Source organism: Aethalodelphis obliquidens, unplaced genomic scaffold (assembly GCF_003676395.1).
Source record: "Aethalodelphis obliquidens isolate GAN/ISIS:26980383/991018 unplaced genomic scaffold, ASM367639v1 scaffold15, whole genome shotgun sequence".
NCBI classification, from domain to species: domain Eukaryota; kingdom Metazoa; phylum Chordata; class Mammalia; order Artiodactyla; family Delphinidae; genus Aethalodelphis; species Aethalodelphis obliquidens.
In genome coordinates, this window is record NW_020837959.1 from 3,316,373 (window position 1) to 3,341,724 (window position 25,352).

General features: G+C 43.6%; 1 protein-coding gene across 1 annotated transcript in view; it reads right to left on the reverse strand.

The window, feature by feature from the left end:
- MYO16 (myosin XVI) overlaps positions 1-25,352 on the reverse strand; it is a 401,447-nt gene that overhangs the window by 57,068 nt on the left and 319,027 nt on the right. The window contains exons 28-30 of the mRNA XM_027115848.1: positions 15,521-15,617; positions 10,616-10,862; positions 8,438-8,709 (exon numbers count right to left, since the gene is read on the reverse strand). Of these exons, the coding sequence (XP_026971649.1) occupies positions 8,438-8,709; positions 10,616-10,862; positions 15,521-15,617 (616 nt within the window). The remainder of the gene's footprint in view (positions 1-8,437; positions 8,710-10,615; positions 10,863-15,520; positions 15,618-25,352) is intronic.

Sequence of the window (25,352 nt, forward strand, 5' to 3'; positions counted from 1 at the left end):
CACCCTCCAGGGTCCAGTTCGCTCCCCGCTCCAGGGTCTGGTTCTCTTCAACCTCAGGTTCCCCATCTCCCCACCCTCCTGGGTCCGTGTCTCCCTGCACTTCACACGACTGCCAAGGGGAAAAGCCTGTTTTGATCTCGGAGGGGGAGGACAACTGCCACCAGTCAAGGAAGAGGTAAGGTGGCCCGTAAGGAGGCCCAGGATTGCCAGCCGCCTGCAGCGGGAAGGGCTGGGATGCAGCGGGGTGGGCGCCTTCCATCTGCACTGGCACCTGCTTACGCCTGGGTTCTGAGGGCCTGATACACGTGTGGACTAAGTACTGGCTGAACTGCTCCTCATGGCTTTTAGAGAAGAGAAAATAGGAGACTGGAGAGAACCAGCAAATTAGCGGGTTGGTGCCCTGTGGGTATTTCCTGTAGGAAATACCTAAGCTGGATTATTTAAATGGTCTAAAACGAACACGACAGAACACCATTGAAAACAACTACATGCATGGAAAGATTATTTTCCTAAAAAGAACGTTGTTAAAATGATGCCAAGGGCTTGTTTTACAGTTAATTAATATATCTGAATCCTAACACACTTAACAGGGAAATCAAGAGTGTTGTATTTCACTAAGAACTTCAGTGGCAACTTCGTAAATTGAAAAGAAGGAAGATATTTAGAAAAACAAAAGAGCATAATATTAGCGAGAACTAATTTTTAAAGAGGCAGAAAAACTACTTAAATATGACTCAAAACATTTATTAAAGTTAAAAAATTCTAAAAGACTTATTTTTCTAATGTTTTTTACTGTAAATTATAGATTTTATTAAATATAATTTCTCTGGAGCCAAGATGTTAATTTTAGAAAATTACACACAGTTTTACTAAAATATCAAAACTTCTCAAATATCTTGAACTATTTTACCAATTTGGTGCTTTGCTAATCTGTAGGAATTCTTGATCTGAATAAGCACATCTAATTTTGCTGAGTTCCTGAGTTTTAAGGCAGCCAGGCTTTTCTCTCATTATGACTGCATATATGAGAGTGTCCGTCTCCACTTTCGGAGTGACAACTCCACTTTTAGGGTTAAAATTAAAGGCTTTGGAGTCAGCTGGGCTTGGATTCAAACCCCAGCATGACCACCCTTTCATGCTATCATTCATTTAGTCGTGCATTTAACCAGTATTTATTCAGAGACACATTAGTGAATATGCAGTAATTGTCCCCTTCCTTCCTCTGCCCTCCTGGGTAAAGTCAGACAATAAAAAAAGTAAATAAAACAAATGAGTTAATTCCATAGCATGTTAGAACATGATACATGCTATGAGGTGGGAAACTACAGGCCATAATCGTCACAGAATTGGGTCTGTGTGTGTGTGTGTGTGTGTGTGTGTGTGTTTGCGTGGTGGCATCGGTGCAAATTATAATTTTAAAAGAGGTCTTGGTCACATCTCTCTGGGCTTCAGTATAGTCATGCCTAAAATGGTGATATCACTAATCATCTCAGAGGAATAAAATAATGCATGTAAAGGGCTTAACTCAATGTATGTAAAGTGCTTCGCAAACATGAAACAAATGGGAGACATCCAGATGGGAATGGAAAAGAACAAAGTTAATTTTCTAACTCAATGGATATCTTTGAAGGCCAGTATTGTACAGGGTTCACCAAAGCAGCCAACTTTTAAGAGTAGAAAATACCCCAAATGCACAATTCTGTAATTAATGAGCGTTATCGCAAAGGCTTTCGATGTACTAAAACACAGCAACGCATAAGCTTCTCCTAGAAAGTTAATGAACCAGACAAAATTTTAACATTAGTGTTACAGAGTTGTTCTGAAGATCTGAATAATTTAAAGGACTCGTGGCAGCTTGTATTTTACAAAACTGGCTTCAACAATATTTTTAGTCCTTCGTGCTCTTCTAGAACCTTGAAGCGGGAAGGACCTCTGTGACCGCCCCATGAGTAGAACATGGCAAAAGCAAGGCCGCCTGCCTGCTGAGGCTGGGTCAGGGGCAGTGCAGCTTCTGGCCTGCTCTTCCTCTCTCGGGACACATCTCTTGGTGGCCCTGATCTCTATGTGAGAAGACTGCTTACTCTGAAGCACCCATGCTGTGGAGAACATGTGGAGAGGCCACACAGAGGTGAGAGAGATGCCAGAGGACCCCATCTGCTCCAGCCCTCAGCTGTCCAGGTTTCCCCAGCCCAGACACCAGAAATGTAATGAACTGAGCCTGCGGACCATCCCAGGCCCAGCCGCTGTCTGACCACAGCTGTGAGAGAGCTCGCATGAGAAGGGCTTAGCTGATACCCAACTAGTAGAATGGGGAGAGAGGGAGACAGAGAGAGAGAGAGAGAGAGAGAGAGAGAGAGACAGAGAGAGGTAGGGGGAGGGAGAAGGAGAGAGACAGAGAGAGAGGATAATAAAACCTTTGTCATTTTAAGCTACTAAATTTTGGAGAGGTTTGTTAGATAGCAATGGACAACTAATACAGATATTGGTACTGGAAGTGGAGTGCTGCCATAAAGCCCAAAAACCCAAACTGTAAAAGCCTGGCAGTAGCCTTGGGAAGTTGGAGGAGTTTGTTGTTTTTTGGTTTTTAATATTTATTTATTCATTTACTTATTTTGGCTGTGCCGGGTCTTAGTTGAGGCAGGCGGGACCTTCGTCGTGGCATGTTTAGTTGTAGCAGGCAGACTTCTTAGTTGCGGTACGTTGGGATCCAGTTCCCCGACCAGGGATCGAACCCGGGCTCCCTGCATTGGGAGTGTGGAGTCTTAGCCACTGGACCACCAGGGAAGGAGGAGAGGTCTTGAAGAGACTGTTAGCAGAAGCGTGACGCCCAGGAAAGCTCCTGGTGATGTTTAAAGGAAAGTAAGAAATATGCTGGACGCCGAGGGAAACATAACCCTTTTTATACCTTTGTGGAAAGTTTAGCAACACTGTCACCTGCGGTACTGCGGAAACCAGACAACACACTTAAGGCACTGGATGATCTAGGGAGGGAGATCTTTAGACCAAGTGTACAAGCAGCCTCCTGGATTCTTCTACTTTCCTGCAGGAAAATGAGGGTAAAGAGATAAGCTACAGAAAGAACAAACGATTATCTATAAAGGAGCCTGGGCTTTCTGAGTTTGAAAATAAAATAGTTTCTCACTGGGCCATCAGGATAGTAAATAACTCCGAAGTTAAGAAATGACTTGTAAGCAGAGATTGAATCTGGGGCATTTTCAGGAAAACAGGATCTAACGCTGAAGCCGAGGTCATGACTATGAACCCCTTTATTAAGACCTCAGAAAGATGTCAGGTGGTGCTTCACTGGACCTTTTCAAAGAAACAAAACCACAGGACTCATAAGGATATCAAGAGTACTGCCCCACAGAAATCTTGCAGAAAAGAAAAAGTCAAGAGGAGATTATCTCAAGGAGATTTGTGGATGTGGCTTTTGACTAAAGGGGTAGATTATAAATTGATTCACAGGAAACTCGCAACGCTTTTAAAGGAACTGTATCGGCTGCGTTGAAAGAGGTACGATCAATACAAAATAAAGAGGCTCTGGTGCTTCAAAAGTTTATGAGCAGGAATCAGGCTGAGAAAACGACCGGCCCCAAACGTGTCACCTCTTGTGGACGAGGAAATAACATCCAAAGGTGAGCCCAGATTCTGTAGCACGGACCTAATGGCCATGGAAAATAATTTCCGGGCACCAGGACTAAATCCTAACCAAGGCACAAGCAACATGTTAGTTGTGTGGAGAATAGGCAGCTTGTCTTCGATAGTTAGGGACAGTCCTGGAGGAGCTGCCCACCTAAGGAGCCTTACCTGAGCAGCCAGGATACCTGGACCTGACTTAGATGATGGGATTTGGGGCTTGGACCTGAGCCCAATGTGATGATGGGATAAGGCTCTGGGGAGCATGGGAGAGGGATGAGTGCCTCTTGCATGTGGGAGGGATGTGAATTGTTTGATCCAGAGGATGGATTAAGGCAGCCTGTATTTTCCAAAAATTGGCCACAGTAGTTTTCCCAGTCTTATCAAGAGTTAGAGTCTATTTCACCTTCCTCAACCTGGATGCGCCTCTGAGACTGTCTGGTGGCAGCGGTGGAAGTGACGCTGTGTGGCTTCCAAGGCTGCTCGTCAAAGGTAAGAGAGTGACCGCCCGGCGTTCTCTTTCCTGGAGCAGGCGCCGGGGACACACTGATTGTCCACGTAAGAAGTCCAGCTACCCTGACGCTGCCAGGCTGCACAAACTGGGTGGAGAGACCACCCAGACACAGAGTTGGCCAAGCAGTCCCAGTCCTTAGACATCTATGGGCACCAGGCATGCAAGTGACCAGCTCACAGGCGATTCCAGCCACCACATGCAGCTTCATGGAGGACCTTGAGGGACAGCCACTCAGATGAGCCCAGTTGACACCCAGAACCTGAGACAGTAATAAAATAATCGTATTTTATTTAAATATCCAAGTTTGGGAGGAGTTGGTAAGCAACCATAGATAGCTGATATGATATTCCCTCAAGGTTTGCTTTAGATGCAGAGAAAAGCTTTTTTGAATTAAACGATGATAAATAAAAGTAGCATGGGTTGTCGGGAGGCAGTTGAGAGACTGGCCTCTGGAAGCTGCCTGCTTGGGTGTGTAGCATGGGACAGGATACACCACCGTTCCCCTGACTCAACATCCACATCTACAGAGGGGTCACAGTGACAGTCTCACCCCATCAGGTAGTTCTAAAGATTGAAGATACTTAGAATAGTGCTTGTCACATGACAAACAATTGTAAGTGTCAGCTGTTCCCATCAACATCATATTATTACTACAGAACCAGAAATTAGTCATGAGTCATAGAACAGGGTTCTGTAGGGCGTGGTCTGCAGTTCATCACTATCAGATCACCTGGGGTGCTTTACTGAGGATGTAAAGAGCACAGTTCCTGTCCTTGTCTGTAACTACCAAATTAGAATATCTGGGCCGGGAACTGGAAAGCTTCATTCTTCATAAAGTGAAATTAGAATACCACAGTTAGAGAATTAAGAGTCTAATTTGGTTTTATGGTTATTCCTTTGCGTGTGTGTGTGTGTGTGTGTGTGTGTGTGTGTGTGTCCACACAAGTCCTTGCTAATTGTTCATTTGCAAATAAGGATTTAAGGGCTGTTAAGAGTGAATTTATATTAAGAGTTTTCTTAACAATTTTTTTAGTCCTTGAATTTATGGATAAAAGTGAGATGGGATCAGGGAGACATTTCATGGTTACAGATCACCTTCAGGGCAAGTCTTAGTGTCCTAACAGTAACTTAAGGAATAAATCCCACATTCTCAAGCCCTCTCATTTTTTCTTAAACTTGACTCTTATCTGAGTTACTGTGCAATGATCTAGGGACTCGTGTCATTTTTAGATTCTGTTAGGAGGTAAACATTTTCTTGTACAAAATAGTTTCCCTTTGAGTTTTTGGCTAAGGCATGTCGGTGACTTTGCCTCAAGACACAAGTTACTTGGCCCCATTCTCACTGAGAATAAGATGCCTACATGTTAAATCTATGAGAAGAAAGAAATGAGAAGATCGTTCATCAAGAAAATACCTGTATCTGTGTGTGTTGTTATCCTCTGTTTTCCAACTCTTCCAGTGTGATTTTGCCCAGTTTCAGAGCAAACTGTGTGCCCTTCTCAGGACCTAAGACGTGAAGGATGCCTAGATAAAGCCAGTTCCCTGGCTGGTGGGCCTGTTGCATACTTGAGTGAGGTCAGTATCGATTTGCAACCAGCTTACAAACTGGACAAGAAGGGCTTCTACTGAGCTGCGATAGATTACAACCTTGCTAGGTCATTTTTTTGAGGGAGGAGTCTGTTACCTTTGCTCTCGGCCCATCTTTCCCCACTGACTGCCCTCCACGTGTGTAAGGCCTCTTAAATGTCCTTCTCGACCCCTTCCACAGGTCCCAGTGAGGGTTAGCCCCTCCTGCTCTGTGCTCTTTGGTGCCCTTGCTGTTACTCTGCCTCTCCCATAATTTGTTTTCCCATTTTCTTAGCCCACTGGTCTCTAAGGCCCTGGGGGAGTGGAATACACTGAATTAACATGTGTTGAATGGACAAATGAGCCATAAGTTGTGAAACATAATTATGTTCTCCTGTTATGCCCCGTCACACATTCTCAGGGCAGCGTTCACGGAGGACCTAATTTTCATCAAATTTCAGGTAAGAGAAAAAAATATTATAAAGGGGATTCTGTTAAAAATAATGCTGACAAAGTCTGACAAATCTCAAGGGTACATGTTGAAACTTGCCAAATTGTGCTCATTTCGATTTACTGATAAGAAGCTAGTTCCGCTTTCACGAAAGCAGCACAAAGAAATATTTTTCTATTCTATTGATTTATTTGTTCAATAAGTATTTACTGAGTGCTTACTGGGTGTCAAGTGCTATTCTAGAATAAATTTATAAACCAGACAATAAAAAAGGGAATGACATGTAACGCTATTTCCAAATGAAGCCACACAGCTGAACCATTCTCGTGTCTATACATATAAACTGTGTTTTGTTACAAAGGGAAGCTGTACGGCAATTCTAAGAAATACGGATTCCTCGGGTGTTATTTCTAAGGAGCGGGTGGCTGGAGTCTGAGGGAGGCTGGGTATGCATCTCACATCACCAGGCGTAAGTGGTGGCGCCTAGAGCTGCCCCCCAAAACCTGTCCTGTGCTATTTCACCATCCAGGGGTCCCTGTGTTGGGGAGAAAGCCGTCACATTGGGTTTAGATACTCAGTTCTTCAGCAAAGCCCTCAGCTGGGAGCTTCCCTGCAAAGAAGAGAAGTCGCGGCTCTGTTCTTCCTTTCCTAGTCTCTGTTTGCAAAAAGCAACCCCGAACTTTTAAAAATCACACTTTCAAATAGTTGGCTCTCGCTTGTTAATAGTTTGCAAACGAGTGTTAAAATTTACTGGCCCATAAAATTGCTTCCAGCTTTTCAGGCACAAAGGTAGAGAAGAAAAACGAGCCCTCTGGCCGGCCTCTCTTCACTATGACTGCATATACTGGATGAAAACCTCTAGGAAAGGCACGTGTTAATAAGAACAGGACTGGGCATAAAAGGTGTTGACTTGGGGCTTCCCTGGTGGCGCAGTGGTTGAGAGTCCGTCTGCCGATGCAGGGGACATGGGTTCGTGCCCCGGTCTGGGAGGATCCCACATGCCGCGGAGCGGCTGGGCCCGTGAGCCATGGCCGCTGAGCCTGCGCGTCCGGAGCCTGTGCTCCGCAACGGGAGAGGCCACAGCAGTGAGAGGCCCCGCAAAAAAACAACAACAAAAAAAAAACAGTTAAACTATTCCGTGTATTTATTTGTTTATTGTGTTTACCATCTGTCTTCCCCACTAGAATGCCAACCCCATGGGGGAAGACAACTTTGTTTTATTTATTGTGTACCTTCCTGGGCCTAGAATAGGACCTCATACTCATGGGTGATAAGTAAAATCTGTGAAGTTAGTAAATGTTCTGCAAAGAAGGACTTCCTCTGCTTTGCACAATTCTAAAAATTAAAAGTTAAGCAATAATATCACATGAACTAATCTATGAGAGAATTAATTGAGAATAAACTGTGGTTTTGCATAAATACGTCTAGACCACCAATGCAGAGACCTTTGTTGTCTAGTCCCCAAAGTTTCACTCACTGAATTTTGCTGAGTCATGATTCTCCTCTGCATGAATCGTTTCACTTTACTGTGTGGTGATAAAGCAGGCTTAATTTTTAATTAAGTTGTGATAACAGGGAAGCCAGATGAATCTTTTTAGCTTTTTAATTCACAAAAGTTTACGTGGACGAGCGACCGACTCTCTGAATTATTCTGGTTTGAGGCTCCTCATTCAATGTGGAAGTCGGGAGAGGAGTTAAGGAAATGATATATAAGTAGCTTTTCCCTAAGAGGCTTAGAGATTAGAATTAATATTATTTATGTTTAATGATTAAAGGGCCCCTGGTGGGCTTCCCTGGTGGGCTTTCCTGGTGGCGCAGTGGTTAAGAATCTGCCTGCCAACGCAGGGGACACAGGTTCGAGCCCTGGTCCAGGAAGATCCCACATGCCACGGAGCAGCTAAGCCCGTGCGCCACAACTACTAAGCCTGCGCTCTAGAGCCCGCAAGCCACAACTACTGAGCCCGCGCGCCTAGAGCCCGTGCTCAGCAACAAGAGAAGCCACCGCAATGAGAAGCCCGTGCACCGCAATGAATTGTAGCCCCCGCTCGCCGCAACTAGAGAAAGCCCGCGTGCAGCAACGAAGACCCAACGCAGCCAAAAATCAATAAATAAAAATTTAAAAAGAAAGGGGGGGGCCCCTGGCAAGCCAACAACGGATTTAATTCTACTAAAAATACATTAGGGCAAAGTACTGCCGCGGCGCACTCAAAGACCGGAGTCAAGCATCAGTAACCCAACGGGGGTTGGGGTCCCCCTTCCCCGAGGCTAACCTTCATTGGAGGAGTCCTTGGTGACAGCCCACAGGCAGGCGCTCACAGCCTCATAGGAGGCGCTCAGCCGCGTGGTGGGGTCCCTCTTTGGCTTGGGCGGAGGCTGTTTCCGTGGTGATGGGAGGCCGCTGCTGTCATCCAGGCTGAGCACCGAGTGCAGAGAAGGAGACGGGGTGGATGGGCCAGCCTGGGACTGGACCAGGCTGTCTACCGCCATGGGCACTGGGACGAAGCTGCAGTGGAGGCGCCTGGGTCCACCCTTGTCTTCAGCTCTGGGTGTGCGTGGGGAAACAAACACAAACAGCCCCGCCAGAGAGACCCAGATGCATTATTCAGATGGGAACAATGAACCGGCTCAAGCAGACATAATCACAGCTTTTTGGTAAACAGCCTTCCCGCCGAGGCTGGAGGATGCGTGCAGCGCTCTGGTATCCAGCGCATCCAGAGGAAGCCACTTCATCCTTCCAGCCCTTGCTTCGTGATAAATAAACACGTTCGAGACTCTTCATTATTACTTTAGAAAAAAATCTCACCGGAACCCAAGATGTGGTAAGGAGTGCCACATTTGCTATCAGGCATTCGCTGAGTGAAGTTTTCACACCCTGATTATTAAGCAAATCAAAAAGCCAGGATTTCAATCTGAATGATAATTTCTGGGAAATCCATCTTAATAGAGAGTTACTGATGCATCAGATGCTGGGAGTTATCTCTGTTTGCCCTTGCAAAAGAGCAGATGCTTTACTTAAAACGATCAAAGATTTTCATTCTCTCTCTCTCTCTCTCTCTCTCTCTCTCTCTCCCTTGCCATTTAAATTCCATCAGCAATTATTTAATTATGTGCAGAATTGTTATTTTTCTTCTGTTATTCCATCTGGTTGCCCAATGCCAAGTGAACTGCTGGTTTTCAATAAATAAATAGACAAATACTTCTTCACTTAATTTTATATCAGGCAAATGAATACATAATGAAACTGAGAAATTGGGGTGGCTGTTTAGCTCCAGCAGAGAAAATAATAAATATTATTCTGGAAGTCCTATAAAATTAATAGTTATCTGGTTAAAAACAATTCCTTCTGGCTTCACATGTCAATGGAATCATGTGCCAGGGAGATGCCAATGCATTCATTTTACCAGGAGTCTCCGAGCATTTGTTTTTATAATTATATCTTTGTGTGGCAGAACACCAACAGAGCTGGGATCTACTGCCAGGCAGAGCCAGACGCCCATATAGGAAATGAACTAGCTGAAGACGAAAGCGTGGCACTCGGTGGATAATTTGTTTTCCCTGTAATGTTTAATTACAGTTTTCCGTACAAAGGGAATTTTTTCAGTATTTAATCACTGAGATATTTGAGGCTAATTAGGGAGAGACACACCACCACTTCCACTTTAATAAAAAATCATTCGACATCACAGTCAAGGCAGAGGGGGGTCACTTTCAGGGAGAAACAACTAGACATTACTAAGTTCCTATGGAAAAACAAACATCTCCCTGACAGCAAATTAGGAGGAAAAGACCCAGGGAGGATTGTAAATCACGGGTGTCCTCGTCTGTCACAGAGAGACAAGAGTGGAAAAGTGGAGAAGGACTTAGTTTTCTTCACATGTCTATTTCAAGCTCAGCGTCCAACGTGAACTTTAAATTAAAAATCTTTCCCCAGAGCTTTCCTTTTTGGCAAAGAAGATGTGACAGTTTCCTAAGGGAAATATAATACAGGCAACCATTCATTGATTTCACTGCTCTTGTGTTTTTAGAGTGTCTTCTCCATTTGGGGGGTCAGGTTTTCAGAAGTTTCTAGGAGTCAGCCTTATTTATATACGTGACACTTGCATAAAGATGTCGAGAACCAAGCTATATATCTTTGCGAAGACGTAAAGGTTAGATGCCTTAAAACTTTGTGCTTGAGATGGTCAGTGACGCAAGCACGGTAGGTGAAGCAATTATTTCATGGGACCTAAACTAACACATAGAGCATCTATTTTGTGGAAGGAAAGCCCGGGAAAAGCATCTTTTCAGGTGTCAGGAGGTTTCATGTAACGCACTGCGCATGCATACGTGCTTGTTCCTCTCCCTACGGTCATAAGTGATTGAACTTTGCGTTAAGGGCTATCGGCATTTTCTTGACGCCCCAGGATCAATCGCGTAGGTCACCGAAGTTGCACACTATCTGCCTTTACCTTTTGGTTCCTTCCTCTTGCTTGTTCCTGGCCTCCAACTTCTCTTTGTGGAAAGTAGCGTTCATTACATTCCGGAGCCGGTCATTCTCACGGGCGATGTCCGAGGCGTTCTGCACGACCAGGGCATCATAGGTCTTAAGCCCCAGGTCCTCTGTAATCTGCAGGAAGCTGTTGATGGATGTGACCTCTTGCTGCCTAATGCTCCTTTTCTGATGCAAGTGCTGACGTGCTAAAAATCCTCTGATAACTTCAGTAAAAGAACAAAGTGATGGGTCAACGAGAGGAGCAAAAGCAAAAAACCCAGATGTACATCAACAAGTCCAAATACATTACGTTGGAGCAGCTCTAAAATAAAATATATTTAACCCAGTCTAGGACTTTACTAAAACATTCTAACCTTATATTAAAAAAGATATCTATATTCAGTAATGCTAACAGTGGAGGCAAAAATCCTTACCCTGAATGAGATCGTGCAGGTAATATTCTAATAAAGCTTCCCTCCTTCTTGTGGTAACACAGGCTGAACACTGATGGAAAGAACTAAGTCCAAACCCCAGAGAATTCTGGGTGTGGCTCTCATCAGACTGTTTTGGGGATGCACCAATCACATTATTTTATATCAGATTATAACAGAAACGTCTGAGGCTCACGGATGTAGTCTTTGAAAACCAGGCACATATTGCTAACAGGATTGTGACTTAACTCCTAGAAAAACTAACACTGCATTTAAGGCTCTGGAAAGAGACTGTGTAGAAATATGGGTCATCCTTCTGCTTTCTGGGGAAGCAGGGCTAGAAAAACGTGTAAGAATTGGGGGAAACAGGTGGATGAACACACTTTGAAATCACTTATGTGTCAGTAACAAATGTAAGACTTGAAAATAAAAGTCACGCCCACCGTGTAAAGGCACTGCCACGTGCTAGGCGCTCCAACCCATCTTTCAGTGCCCAAACTCGATGGCCATTAATGTACCAGTATCTCCATCTTGTACCCCAAGAAAGAGAAGCTCAGTGAGGCTGAGAAAATTCCTCTAGGTAAACACAACCAAAGAACGGTAGAGCGGGGATTCAAACCTCTGCCCTTATGAGGCCAGACTCTACCTTGCAGCCACGTGGATGCAATCTGTAGCTCTCCAGAGAGCAGGTCACAACAGGGAAGGTGCAGGGAAGCACATCTGGGATCAATATGAAGATGACGTTTTAACAATGAGCATAGGTTGTAAACAGATCAGGCATCTCATGGGAGAGAGTCAGCTCCCAGTACCCAGGCAAGTTCAAGAAACAGGATGGCCCCCGCTCAGGGGTGTTCCTGACAGATGAGTGGGAGCAATGCTGATTTGATGCTAGGATGCGTCCCTTCTCATTCTAAGTTTCTGTGATTAGAAGCAGTTGTTCGGATTATAGGAAGAGCTATAATTGTAGGGAAAACCAATGTGGGTAACAAAGACACTTTATTCTCCTCCTATAAAATATTAAGTGCTTTAAAATATTCCCGGCTATAGGAGAATAAATGTGTGGGTATCTATACATGTCTAGGATATTCACTTAGATGCCTTTACTCGATTAGAAGATGGAAGGGCGAACGCAACTTTCCACAAGTATGGCTTCAGAGGCAAATAATATGCAGACGTCTAAAATGCTCAAGACTTTTTCTCAGATGGCAGTACTAAGTCTTTAGTTACTTTGGAATGCAGTGTATTAAGATAACTGTAAAAACAGTCATGCTGAACTAATCTAAAAGAGAAAAAAATTAAACAGCTCAAGGTACAATCAGACTCCCAGGAATCAAAAATGCAGAATAAAATGTAGAAATTTTAGCCACGTGACAGGCACAGTGAGAGAGAGAGGCAGAAGGCCTGCTCTCTGTTCATTCGCTCATTCCTGTTACATTAAACAGAATCTAGACATTGACAATGGGAGGGTATATTTAAGATGTGTAATCTCTTGGAATAAAGGGAAGATTAATGTGGACAGGCCAGACTGCTGACCTCCAACTACAGCAGGACTGTTCATTGGATCCACGTAGACCTGGGAATCCACTGTCCTGTGTCCAGACCCTGTTTTCTCACACTTTGCACTAGCAAACTTTGAAAATTAAAAGAAAAAAATTTATACTAGTTGCTAAAACATGGTACCTTTACTAAGAGACAATTAATACAAATAAATTTGGCACAAATAGATAATTAATACTTGTTTCTTTCTGACAATTTCATGCAGGATAAAATGAAGGTATATAGTCAGAGGGAAACTTCTGTTGGGAATAATTTGAAATTGAAATGATTAAATTTAAGACTGAGGTGTAACTACAGCTCTCTGCCACCCAATATTTACAAAGAAAAAATGAGAACTCTTAAAAAACTGGAAATGACTCCAGATGATATAAATTCTGAATGAATTTCATACTAGCAGAAAGGACCGAAGCAATGGTTCTAAGAGATGTAAAAATAAAAATCAATAATTAATGCTTTGCATTTAAGAGCCTGTAATTTAAAAAAATGCTTTAACAGCCATTATTTCATTTATGCAATAGGAAATTGTGGTTTGTATCCATTTTTTAAAAACCATTCTCAATTTTTATCATTAGGGGTGAAGAAAGAACTACAGTTCTGCTAATTTCTTCTGTTTCAGGTCCATAGGGCACAGCGACTTAACATTTGTAACCAACCAGAGGAGACATTACTAGCGGGCACCCCTGATGGAAGACAGAGTACGTCGCCTTCTAATTACATGTAGGAAAATTTCCAGGAGAAAGTGATACCCGCTCCATGTATGTACAAACGCGGTATTAAATGGAATTCTCGGTTGGTTCCACAGCCCGGGGGGTAGAGCACTGGTCTTGTAAAGGAGACTCTCCCCATCCCACTTTCAGCCTGAGGCTACAAATGCAGATTCTGATTCAGGAGTTCTGGGGCAGGGCCTGAGACTCTGCATTTCCAACCAGCTCCCAGGGCATGCCTGGACTGACCACACAGAAAGGAATTGCAAAGGCGACAGAGTCAAAAGGAGACTTGGGAGCCCAGCCCTTCCCTACACTGATGAGGACAGAGAAGGCAAATGACCCTATAACCCAAATTACCCTATTACCCTATAACCCTATATAGGTATAACCTATACCCTATAACCCAGAGAGAAGCGAGGATTGCATAGGGCCTCCCTCACCCGGGGCTCCCCCCACCGCCCCTGAACACCAGGCTGGTGAAAGTGGCCTCAGGGAACCAGCCAGAGACCCTGCCACATGGTCTGGAGTTTGGAGGACACGGTGGCCTGGGAGGCCGACGCTGCCAGGGGCTGAATGCAGGGCGGCTCTACGGGGAGAGGCTCACTTGTCAGGGTCCCCAACTGTGCTTCTAGGACACCAGACCTTGTTTATCGAGACAGAGACGCCTGCCAGGAGTCATTTAAAGAGACTTCCTCTTGGAGAGCACCCAGGCCCACAGGCAGTGTCAACGGGGAGTTCCAAGTGGCACCCAAAGGAGAGATTTTGCGGTTCCCAGGTGGGTAGCACAGGTGAGGGCTGAAAGGCGCCCACATATGCAGAGAGCCTGTTAACCCCTGCCTGCCTGCTGGCCAGAGAAACCCCAGGCCAGGTCACATGGGTGTGGGTCGGACTGAGGGGTGGCCCTGTCCCCTTAGCTGTTCCCTCCTCCCCGGAGGGCACCTAAGTAAGGTAAGGGTGGGAGCCTAGAGGGACGATTTAACTTGGAATGAGATTCTGACTTTTGACCTTCCCGTGGACTGGACTTGCTAAATTCTGAACCGAGTCTGTCTGAGGGACCAGCATATAGCAGGACTTTTTATCATCAGAAAATGATGGGACCCATCAGAGGTTTCAGCCAGGGGTGTGCCTGAAGGAATCCCCCAGGGGCTCGCATAGACAGAGGCTTGAACAGGGTGAGGCAGTTTTCCGTGTTCTCTGAGATGCACTTGTTTTTAATAGTTTCAGATAGATTAGAGAGCTAAGCTCATCACGGCTGCTTCCACCAAAAGTTAGCCTGTAGATTAATTTCTCCCCTTTTTACCTTTCTTTAGAGATATATAATACAATTAAACTATTAAGCAAATTAAAAATCTATTAAGTATGTATGTTTTATGTGAGGCATAGTTACGATTTTTAAAATGTACCCATTTTTGGCGGTCACTTGGGTTTTGATAGAAAAAAAAAATCTAAATGGACTCTCAAAGTTAACATGAAATAGATGCTATCTGCTCTCAAAGTTAACAGTCCAAATATTATTATCCCTTCACAAAGGAAAAATAGTCAAGCATTTATCCAAGGCATACATGGAATTACTTAAATTACAAGGCATACATAAATCCAAGGCATACATTGGCTAATGGGCTGTGGCAGTCCTCCAAACTCTAGCATACCAAGGGGCGCTGACTGGCGTGGCCTAGGAGTCTGGCTCCAGAGCTGCGCCCGACTGTCACATGGGTTGTGTTTTCTTCCCCACTGTGGGTTCAAAGGCACACTCTTCTTGTCCTGTGCTTCTTGGAGGGTCAGCAAGCATGAATATTTTACAGGTGAGGAATGCATAAAATACAAGGTACGTATAGCCCCTCTTCCAAACTATGACTTAGGTGAAAATGTGATGCAGAATTACAGACAGAATGATCACGAGATAAAGCACGAGCTGTGGCCGCACACTCTGATCTAGAGACAAGTAAATAGCCAACTTAGCTACAGTGCTTCTGAAACTCCTGAAACCTATTTATTTGCCTGAAGGTAGCGCCATGGGATGGATGGACATAGGGCCATGGCAGGGTCCACTCTAATATTTAGGTTAACCTAAATGTTAGGTTTCCCTAACATTTAAACTTGGGGGTTCACTAAATGATTTTGTATTTTCCGACTCATCAAAGTTCAGAAATGTCACTGAACTGTTACTGTGACGTGTGTAACTGTTACCTTTTTGGCAGGTGATAATTTTTCTCTGCAGCTGTAGGCACAAATCGTTTAGCTGGTTGGCATGCCAGTATTTCAGAAATACTTTTCGAACACCGATCTAAAAGGCAAACAGCAGGGAAACATTTAACAGCATGAAGATGCCAAAATAACAACGGGAAAATAATCAGGCAAGAGGTTTTTCCAGAAAAGGATTTGAAGGAGCAAAGCTCACCAAAGTTATCCCAGTGCATCTGCCGTATTCTTGTAACACTTCTACATTTTGTGAGAATCCCCAAGCTTTTGTTCTAATAAGTATGTTTGCTGTGTGTATACATTGTCACTAATGTTTGCAAATACCCATACACCACAGCTGTCGTGGTTGCCCCCTGCAGCACAAAGGGAAAACACGGGCCTTGACTCTTCATTGGAAGATACAACCTTTCCCATGAATGAATTCCCAAATCCCAGAGCTAAACCCTTATCTTTATTTTATGATCCTTTTCTTTCCGCAACTCAAAGCAGGGAGGTTGCGTCTGTGAAAAGGAAAAGTGAACAAACAAAAAGACCAAAAACAAAAACAACTTAAACGTGATGCACAAAACTGTTTCATTTCAATGATTTTTTTTCTACTACACCATACGTTATTATAAATCAAATGTTTATACAACTGCAGCGATAGAACCGCAGCACAAAAGTAAAAAGTCTTCACGTCGTCATCTCTGAGCAATAATCTTCTAGACGCCTGCCTAAACAGTAGCTGTACAATGAACATTCGTGTCTAGAATTTTAAAAAAGGAATTTCAGCATGTTACCGAATCAGTTTCTAGTAAAAGCCCTGGTGGTGTGCAAGCCAGTCCAAATGTTCCACTATTGATGAGAAGCACTGTCAAAGAAAGTTCTGAAAAACACATAACAATAAGCCATATCCACGCGTCTTCAAAATAATTTGCTGGTGTGTTGTGCTTATTTTCTAAGAATTCACAGGGCTGTGGTAGGTGTGAGGAATGCCCTTCACAATGGAAACGCTCACAGTGGAAATGCTCAGACGTAAATAACTGCAGAAGAGCCTGGGAAATACTAACATGAAGAGCTGTGGACACACAGAGGTGACGTCCTGTTAGATACGGAAAAAATACAGCTCAGGCAAACCTTGTGATACGTTCATAGTCGTCTTCTTAGCACTTGAGACAAACACCGTGAAGATGAGAGACCAACACGTGTGCTCCCAAGCATGGGCTGCGGACACTAAAATGCTGACACCACCACTTACCCCTGCAGCCTGTGTCAGATGTCAAAGGGGCACCCGAAGCTGGTACATTTATACACACCATTAGGTACCAAAAAGGCTGACAGGTCAGACTTGCCATTAGAGCGCTTGGCCAGAGGTAGCTTATGAAGCTTTTCACATGGAAACGGAGTTTACTCCGAACATCTTTTGTCACTTCCCATCTTATGTAGCTCTCCCCTTAGCCAAGATTTGTCGTCTTAATGGAGCACGCGGTTTTGCAAGAGATTGAGACTCAAATCTTGCATTATGGCAGTCGGGCTAGCCACTTGGATGGACAGGACAAGCCCTCAACCGCTCTCCTGTTTCAGAGGCCCCTGGTTGACTAGATGTCCTTCTTCATTTAGTTTTCTTTAAATTGGTTGAGATTCGAGGCGGGTACTTCAATGGGTGGCCACAGAGAATTGTCACTTTTTCCCCCCATTGTAGTGCCATTCTCTCTCCCTAGTGATTTTCCATAATTCATAGAGTTTTTTTTTTTTCTTCCCAACTGCTGAATGATTTTGGCAGTCAACAGGAAGAACAGTTGGTACTGTCTGTGAGCACCACAGAGCAAATCTGTGAGGCAGGCTTTGGGAAGGAGGGAGCGTGTCATCTTTCTGTTCATTGTCGACTGTGGTATGTAACTCGCTGCAGGAAACTCAATCCCCGAAGCAAAATTCACGCAAACTTGGGTTCCGAAATGAAACTCCCAGAGAGTTAGAGGCAGCGATACTACAGAACGGGTAGAAGCAGTAATGACCACTCTGGGAGAACTAACGTATGAAGGGAGCGCACCATGGGGACAAGACCTCCGGATGGTGGTGGAAGAGCTGGATTCTAGTTCTACTCCCTTCATTCAGTGGAGACCCCGGGCAGGAAGACAGCTGCATGGGATGACTAAGATCTCTTCTAGCGACTTTTTTTTTTTGGTCTTGGATTGGATTTTGGTTTATTTTTACTCCTTACCCTGTTCTTTTTTTTTTTTTTAATCAACTTTTATTTTATTTTATTTTTAAAATTTTTACTGGAGTACGGTTGCTTTACAATGTTGTGTTAGTTTCTACTGTACAGCAAAGTGAATCAACTATACGTATCCATATATCCCCTCTTTTTTGGTTTTCCTTCCCATTTAGGTCACCAAAGAGCAGTCAGTAGAGTTCCCTGTGCTCTACAGTAGGTTCTCATTAGTTATCTATTTTCTACAGAGTATCAATAGTGTATATGTATCAATCCCCATCTCCCAATTCATCCCACCAACAACCCTTTCCCCCTTGGTATGCATACATTTGTTCTCTACGTCTGTGTCTCTATTTCTGCTTTGCAAATAAGATCATCTAGTGACATTTCTAACAGCCGTTCCAAAAATCAAAGTAGGTTTATCTTGAGAATTGTGCTAGATTTGGGGATATAAAAATTTTCCAGGGATGATGGGAAAAGACGAATGTGGGACAGAAAAACTAGGCAAGGAACAGAAGACGACAAACCATCTCGAGGTGCAGCCCTGTGCAGTGTGATGAGGGAAGGGGCTACACAGGTAACCGGTGGCCACATAGTGAAGAACAGACATTTTCCTGTGAACACTGGGTATGCACTAAAAGATTTAAAGAGGATCCCGTCTAACTTTTATGAAAATAATTTTGGAAACTGTATTCAAAATTTATAAAGTTCCTGCTTAAAACTGGCCGGAGAAATGGGTTGCTGGGCTGGGCTGTGAGCAGGACAGTATAATGAAATCAATTATTTGGGTTTGGAAGATTCTACAACTGTTGCTTGTCTGTTGGCCAACTTCTATTTACCTTTTACCCCACCTCCAGGAGTGGATTTTTTTTTTTTTTTTTTTTTTTTTGGGTTGGGGGGGGCCCCCTCTTTTTGTCTCTCCCGTTGCGAAGCACAGGCTCCGGACGCGCAGGCTCAGCGGCCATGGCTCACGGGCCCAGCCGCTCCGCGGCATGTGGGATCCTCCTGGACCGGGGCACGAACCCATGTCCCCTGCATCGGCAGGCGGACTCTCAACCACTGCGCCACCAGGGAAGCCCCCAGGAGTGGATTTTTGATATCCTTTTCTCCACGTCCAGTAGGGCTTGGGTGACCTTCATTTGTGTTCCCACAGCACGCTATGAATGACTGTTTCACTTACTGTCCTGCATTAGGTATCTGCCATTGCACATGTGTATTTACATCTCCTGAAGAATATGAATTCTTGCACTTCACAAGTGGTGGGGTTGTGGGGAAGGTGGATTCAGATTAGAAACAGAAGACAAGGAATTCTGAGGTCTTAGGATAAGATGAGTCACCGAGACAGATGATAATGTCCTCAAGGATGAAAAGAAGGTATGATGGACGACGAACACGTAAGCCAGGCCCGGAAGTCATTCATCAAGCTGGAAATAAGTCCTGGAACTCAGTAGGTGATAGGATAAACCATGGAGGGAATAAAAGAAAAAACGCATAAGATAGAACGTCGGGGGCAATGATTCAGCTGCCCTGCTCTCCTCCGCCAAGACAAGGAAGATGAGAAAAAGTGAAACCTCGTAGTAGAGTGTTTTCAGGAAATAGGCAGTTTTCAGGTCACATAGGAAAGCTAAATTTGAAGGGGAGTAAACATGGATGAAATGGATTTTCTCGCAGTGATTAGAAATTTCACAGGACCCAATAGTGGGTAGTTAAGAAGTGGTCTGAGTGTTTCACATGGCAGATCTGCCTGTCAGGCCAGACTCGGAGGCAGCAAAAAAAGGAGGTGTTGCTGGGATCCACGGTTTGGGAAAATGAGGAGAGGATGGGAATGTGAGTCACAGGACACGTATGAGGGAAGGTGGGATGCTAGACAGGCAGACACAGGGAAGGTGGGAGCCAGAGGACGGGGCCGCTCCCAAGCTCCTGGTGAGATTCTGGTGTGGTTACACTCATGGAAATTCTCCCTGCACAGGTAAAACCAAGGGCTTTGTGAGTGAGGAGGGCTTCTGGGTTTCTGCTCCAGTGGGAGGGGGGGCGGAAGGGAGTCTGAATCCACACTGCAAGTGTCCTGCTAAGACACAGCTGAAGACTTTGTGCAAACGGCTGGGTATTGTACTGCCATTGCATTCAGATGATTTAAAAAAAAATTTTATTTAGCTATTTGGGTTTACTTTACAGTTATGCAATAGGTAGATTCATTCATTCTTTATTTTTATTGCTTACCACATGACTTATGTCGCCTATATCTGGAGATGCTCGCTAGAAATTTTAGCATTTGTTTGGCTGTGCTGGTCTTCTGGTAAATGTTTCTTTCTCCTTAAAGAATGAAATTAGCTATTTAGTAGTATTTCAGATTCCTTCCTCAGACACCGTTCTGAATAATACATTTTAGTCCTTACGGCCTCTGCTCTCACTGATACTGTGGATTAGTGGGACATAAATCTAGGAACCTATCTTCATCAGGAAAAACCCAGACAAGATCCCAACATTTTCAAGGATTTACACTGTCTATTAATGACACTGACTAGGAGAAAAGTGTTGGCCATTTTAATTTTGTCTCCGTGATGAATTCATGTACCGTTTCTCTGTAATCAGTGCCTTAGTATGCTATATCAAATCCAACAAATTAAGATTCATCTGAATGAGACCAAATGTTCAGATCACCTACATTCTTGATTTTGGCTGCATTCTCTTATAAAAAGATGCTCTCACAACCAGAGAAAAGGAGAGGTTGACACGTCCTCCTCCTGAGTCCTCTGCTTGTGTTCCCTAGATGCAGAGTGCAACCCCCAGATGCGTCATCTCCTATGTGAGATGAAAATGGTAATGTCATCCTGACTCCTGTAAAAGTAAACCACCTGTGAATTAGAGTCTTCGCTATTTTTATTAGAAAACCATTAGGTTTTTTGTTTTTTCTTCTTTGAAGTGACAGATTTTAAAAGATTAAACACAATTGTCATCGATGACTTCGAAAGTTTCGATTACCGCTACAGTTTCCAGGGATTGTTTTAGAGGTGTAGGCTGTAGGAGGACAGACAAGGGCCGGATGGGCGGTTGCCATGGAGTGTAGGCGGACTGGACGCTGCGGTAGAGAGAGATGTGGAGGCACCTGTGAGGTTCCTCCCCTGGCGCTCCGTCCCTTCACCATCATCCCTGATTACTGCTTTCAATCACAGAGAGGCAGACGCAGAGGAGGGCTGCCCTTCTTGGGAGCGTAAAGGGACCCATACTTCCCGTTTCCATGGCAGGATGCGCACAGCACTGGCCTCACCTTTTTAGGGACATCCCCCATCTGACCACCCCTCACTGATTGGCAGACCACTGGCAGAACTATCTCCAGAGTGATCTTTCTAAACATCAATCTCGCTATGTTACTTTCATGCTTAAAATTATTTAATAGGGCCTTCCCTGGTGGGGCAGTGGTTTAGAGTCCGCCTGCCGATGCAGGGGACGCGGGTTCATGCCCCGGTCCGGGAGGATCCCACATGCCGCGGAGCGGCCGGGCCCGTGAGCCATGGCCGCTGAGCCTGCGCGTCCGGAGCCTGTGCTCCGCAACGGGAGAGGCCACAGCAGTGAGAGGCCCGCGTACCGCAAAAAAAAAAAAAAAAAATTATTTAATAGCAGGTCATGATTTTCAGGATATTGCTCAAACTCTTTAGAAATGTTTGTTAGACTTTCTGTAGTAAGATCCGTTTTCAAGGCATTCAAGTTTATCTATTCTCAAACTATATCATAGTTCTTACCATTCCAAAAGGGGAACTTGTTTTTTTCCTCTGGCTTAACGTCTACTGTTTATTTGTCTTCATCTCTCTTTGAAAAGCCCCTGTTCATCCTTCAAAACCCAGATGGCTTCATGAACTCTCAGTCTAGTGTATACTTTATAACAATGAATTCATTACAGTAGTGTGTCTATGTCACTAATGTACCTTGAAGATATCTCTAGAATACCCCTGAATTCCCGGTTTTGTCATTATTGGTATACCTGTCTGAATGTTCAACTTGACTGTGAAGTATTTGTGGACTAGAATAATGTTGGAAAAATATAAAGGTCATCATTTAGACATATTGGGTGAAGGAAAGTAGATGGAATGACAAAATGGAAAAAGCAGAATTTCAAAGAAAGTGGTTTTCAGGGACAGGAGCTACAACATGAACTCAGATATTTAAAATTTAATTTACTTCAAATAAATGAATCTTTAAAAAATTATATCTGTTTAAACTATAGGAATTCATTCATTTTATAAAAATGCATCTCATGCAGTTCAAGAAACAAAGATGTTAAGTTTCATATTTCTGGTACCATCACATTCTGGCGTAACTGTAAACCAAATTCTAGGCCCTATTTCCTCCTCTAATTCTTTACCTCCTCTTGGACTCACCTTGCCCACTGCCTCCAGTTCATTAATATTCCAGAAACCTTCCGTGGTTTTATGTTGCCTCTAAGCTAAAATGCATACTTCAGGGTTTAGTATTCAAAGCCCTCCATAATATGATCTTTATTAATCTCTGAAGATCTAACACATTTCACTCCTCTAAAAGAGATGCTATTGACTCTTATTCTAACTTCCCACATACTCCCTGAGAGCAGAAACCAATTCAAGGCTTGCGCAGACAATATCAAGGGCCTACAGCATCTGAGCACAGGGTTCTTACTGAATGGTGTCACCGCTGCTGCCATTGTTATGTGAGATGCTATCTCGTATGTCTCGTATGTCATATTATTGGAAGGTTTTTTATTAATAACTACCACATATAATTACCAGATTATATTTTAATGAGAAATAGTTTATTGTGGATGCTTATATCTTTGCTGCAAAATGCTTTATGCTCGTATTACAGACAAAAGATTATGCTTAAAAATTTTAATCTCCTTTGCTCTAAAAACATTAAGCATTGTTCAAACAAATACTTCCCATTTAAAGACAAGATATATCATAGCTAGATTAAAAGTAGTCAACTTCTTTTACTGTAATATTAGAATTTCAAAAAATGCCCTGGTATCTATCTCTTAAAGTGCGCTACCAATGTCAATCTGTTCAGTTTTTAAAATAGCTTTATTGGCAATCATAAGAACAACACACTTTTTTATGTGTTTTGATGTCTGTGTCTCTCTCCCATCAGGTTTGTTTTTCTTCCTGCTGATCTGAGAATGTCACTGTGTTCCTTTAAAACACACATCTTTCTCCTTTCTGTACCAGGTAATCTCTTTCAAACAGAAGCAGCCTCCCAAACCCCAGCATTCCCACAGGCATGCTATGGACAGTCCTTCACACATTCCTGGTTAGCTATCATTTTCATGTAGTACCTAGGTGCATTGTATCTCATATCTTTTCCTGGTTTTCCTGCCTCACATTTATTCACCCACTTATCCTACCATCTGTCTTATCCATCTATTCACTCACCATTCGTCCATCCACCCATCTGTCCCTCCATCCATCTCCCCATCCCTCCATCCTTCTACCCGTCCCTCCATTCATCCTTCCATCCCTCCATCCTTCCACCCATCCCTCTATCCACCCCTCCATCCTTCCATCAATCCCTTCATCCATCCCTCCATCCCTCCATCCTTCCACCCATCCCTCCATCCATACTTCCATCCCTCCATCCTTCCATCCATCTACCCTTCTGTCCCTAAATCCCTCCATCCATCCTTCCATCCCTCCATCCATCCTTCTATTCCTCCATCCATCCTTCCATCCTTCCATCCCTCCCTTAATTCCTCCATCCATCCTTCCACCCCTCCCTTAATTCCTCCATTCTTCCATCCACCCCTCCATCCTTCTATCTATCCACCCCTCCATCCCTCCAGTCACAAATCAAACATGTGCCTAGGGCCTTCCTAATACCAGGCACTGTGCCAGGCTCTAGGACCACAAGGATGGATAGAATCTGCTTTATCCTTTGAGGAAGCTCAGTAAAACAACCATTTAACTAAAAGCCATCTTTTTCAGGCTGAATTCACATATTTCCCCCGTTTGCTTCTTTGATTCCTTAAGTTTCTACAGAAGACCACTATTTTGCATATTTATATTTATTAATAATACTACAGGATTTTACATTTTCATGCTGGCTTTGAAAAACTACTAAATATAAATATTCTAATGTTCAGTCTGGCTCTGACTGTACTTTTAAACATCCTCAAAGGATACATTTGTACTAAAATACAAGTTCTTTTCTCTTTGTTATAAATAGACTATTCTTGAAGTTTAACTTCAATGCAGAAAAGATAATTACAGCTACACACATCTAAAAGAGTACTGTATCTTCTGGTATTTGAAGAAAGTGGTTTGGCTCGAATTACATATAATTACAGGTTAAGAAAAATTAATGACTCTCACCTAGAACAGTATGACCTGTACAGCAAGCAGTGATGAATGAAAACTACTATTTTGTGCTTACGAGTGAACTACGCACTATGTGATCCTATGTACTATTTCATTACGGAAATCGTACCAGTATGGTCAAGAGTGCTTCACAGAAAAAACAAATCTCTTCACCCCATAGCGACACGTTGTGCAAACCAAACCAGTGCCAATCCCAGACGAGGCTGATTAGCTCCAAAACCACAGAGGAAAGTGCACTGGGCAAGTTAATGGATTCATTTAGGGAGCACCTTTAGTCTCTGTCTTTTTAACAAAATGGGCTCAATGATGTCAGTAATATTCACCTGCCCTGTGGAATGTGATGTTATAAATGATTAACAGCAGCATAAACACAATCGGAGCCATTGTGCTCACCGGGGTGGGTACAGACACAAACTTGGAGCATGGCCACCGCCAGCAACAGAAACGTTACTGCCGTTTATGTACCTGGATGTTGGCTTTAATTCTAAAAATGTGAACCCTCATAGCCCTTCATCCTCATCATCTTCTCTAAGAGTATCTGTAGAGTTTTAGATTTTTGAAACATTACCGAGCTTTCCTAATGTTCTGTGGTGTGATCACGCTTGCTTTGAGACTCATCTATGTTTACTTTCATGAACTGTCTTCTGCTTTCAACTCCAGCAGGGCCAGGTCCTTTCCACCTTTTTCTATAACTTTTATTGGAGTCGAGTTGATTTACAATGCTGCGTTAGTTTCAGGTGTACAGCAAAGTGAATCAGTTAGACATATACATACATCCACTTTTTTTAGATTCTTTTCCCGTACAGGCCATTACAGAGTATTGAGTAGAGTTCCCTGTGCTCTACAGCAGGTCCTTATTAGTTATCTATTTTATATATAGTAGTGTGCATATGTCAGTCCCAGTCTCCCAGTTTATCCCTCCCCCTCCCTTGCCCCCCTGGTAGCCATAAGTTGGTTTTCTACATCTGTGACTCTATCTCTGTTTTGTAAATAAGTTCATGTGTACCTTTTCTTTTCTTTTTCTTTTTCGATTCCACATATAAGCAATATCATATGGTCTTTTCCGTCTTTTGGAGCGCCACACATATTTTGTGCAGCAAATTCACACCTGCACAGAAGAGCTGGAGCCCATTCCTGACCTAAACTAATGTGCCGGTTTTAAAGGAGAGTTCACTCTTTGAGTCAGTTAAATGTGATAAGACTGTTGTCTGAAGGTCCCTGTGAGGTTCCGTCCCTTCTCTGCCTCAGCTACCCTCTCTATCCGTCTACCTCTGCTCTGTCTCACGTA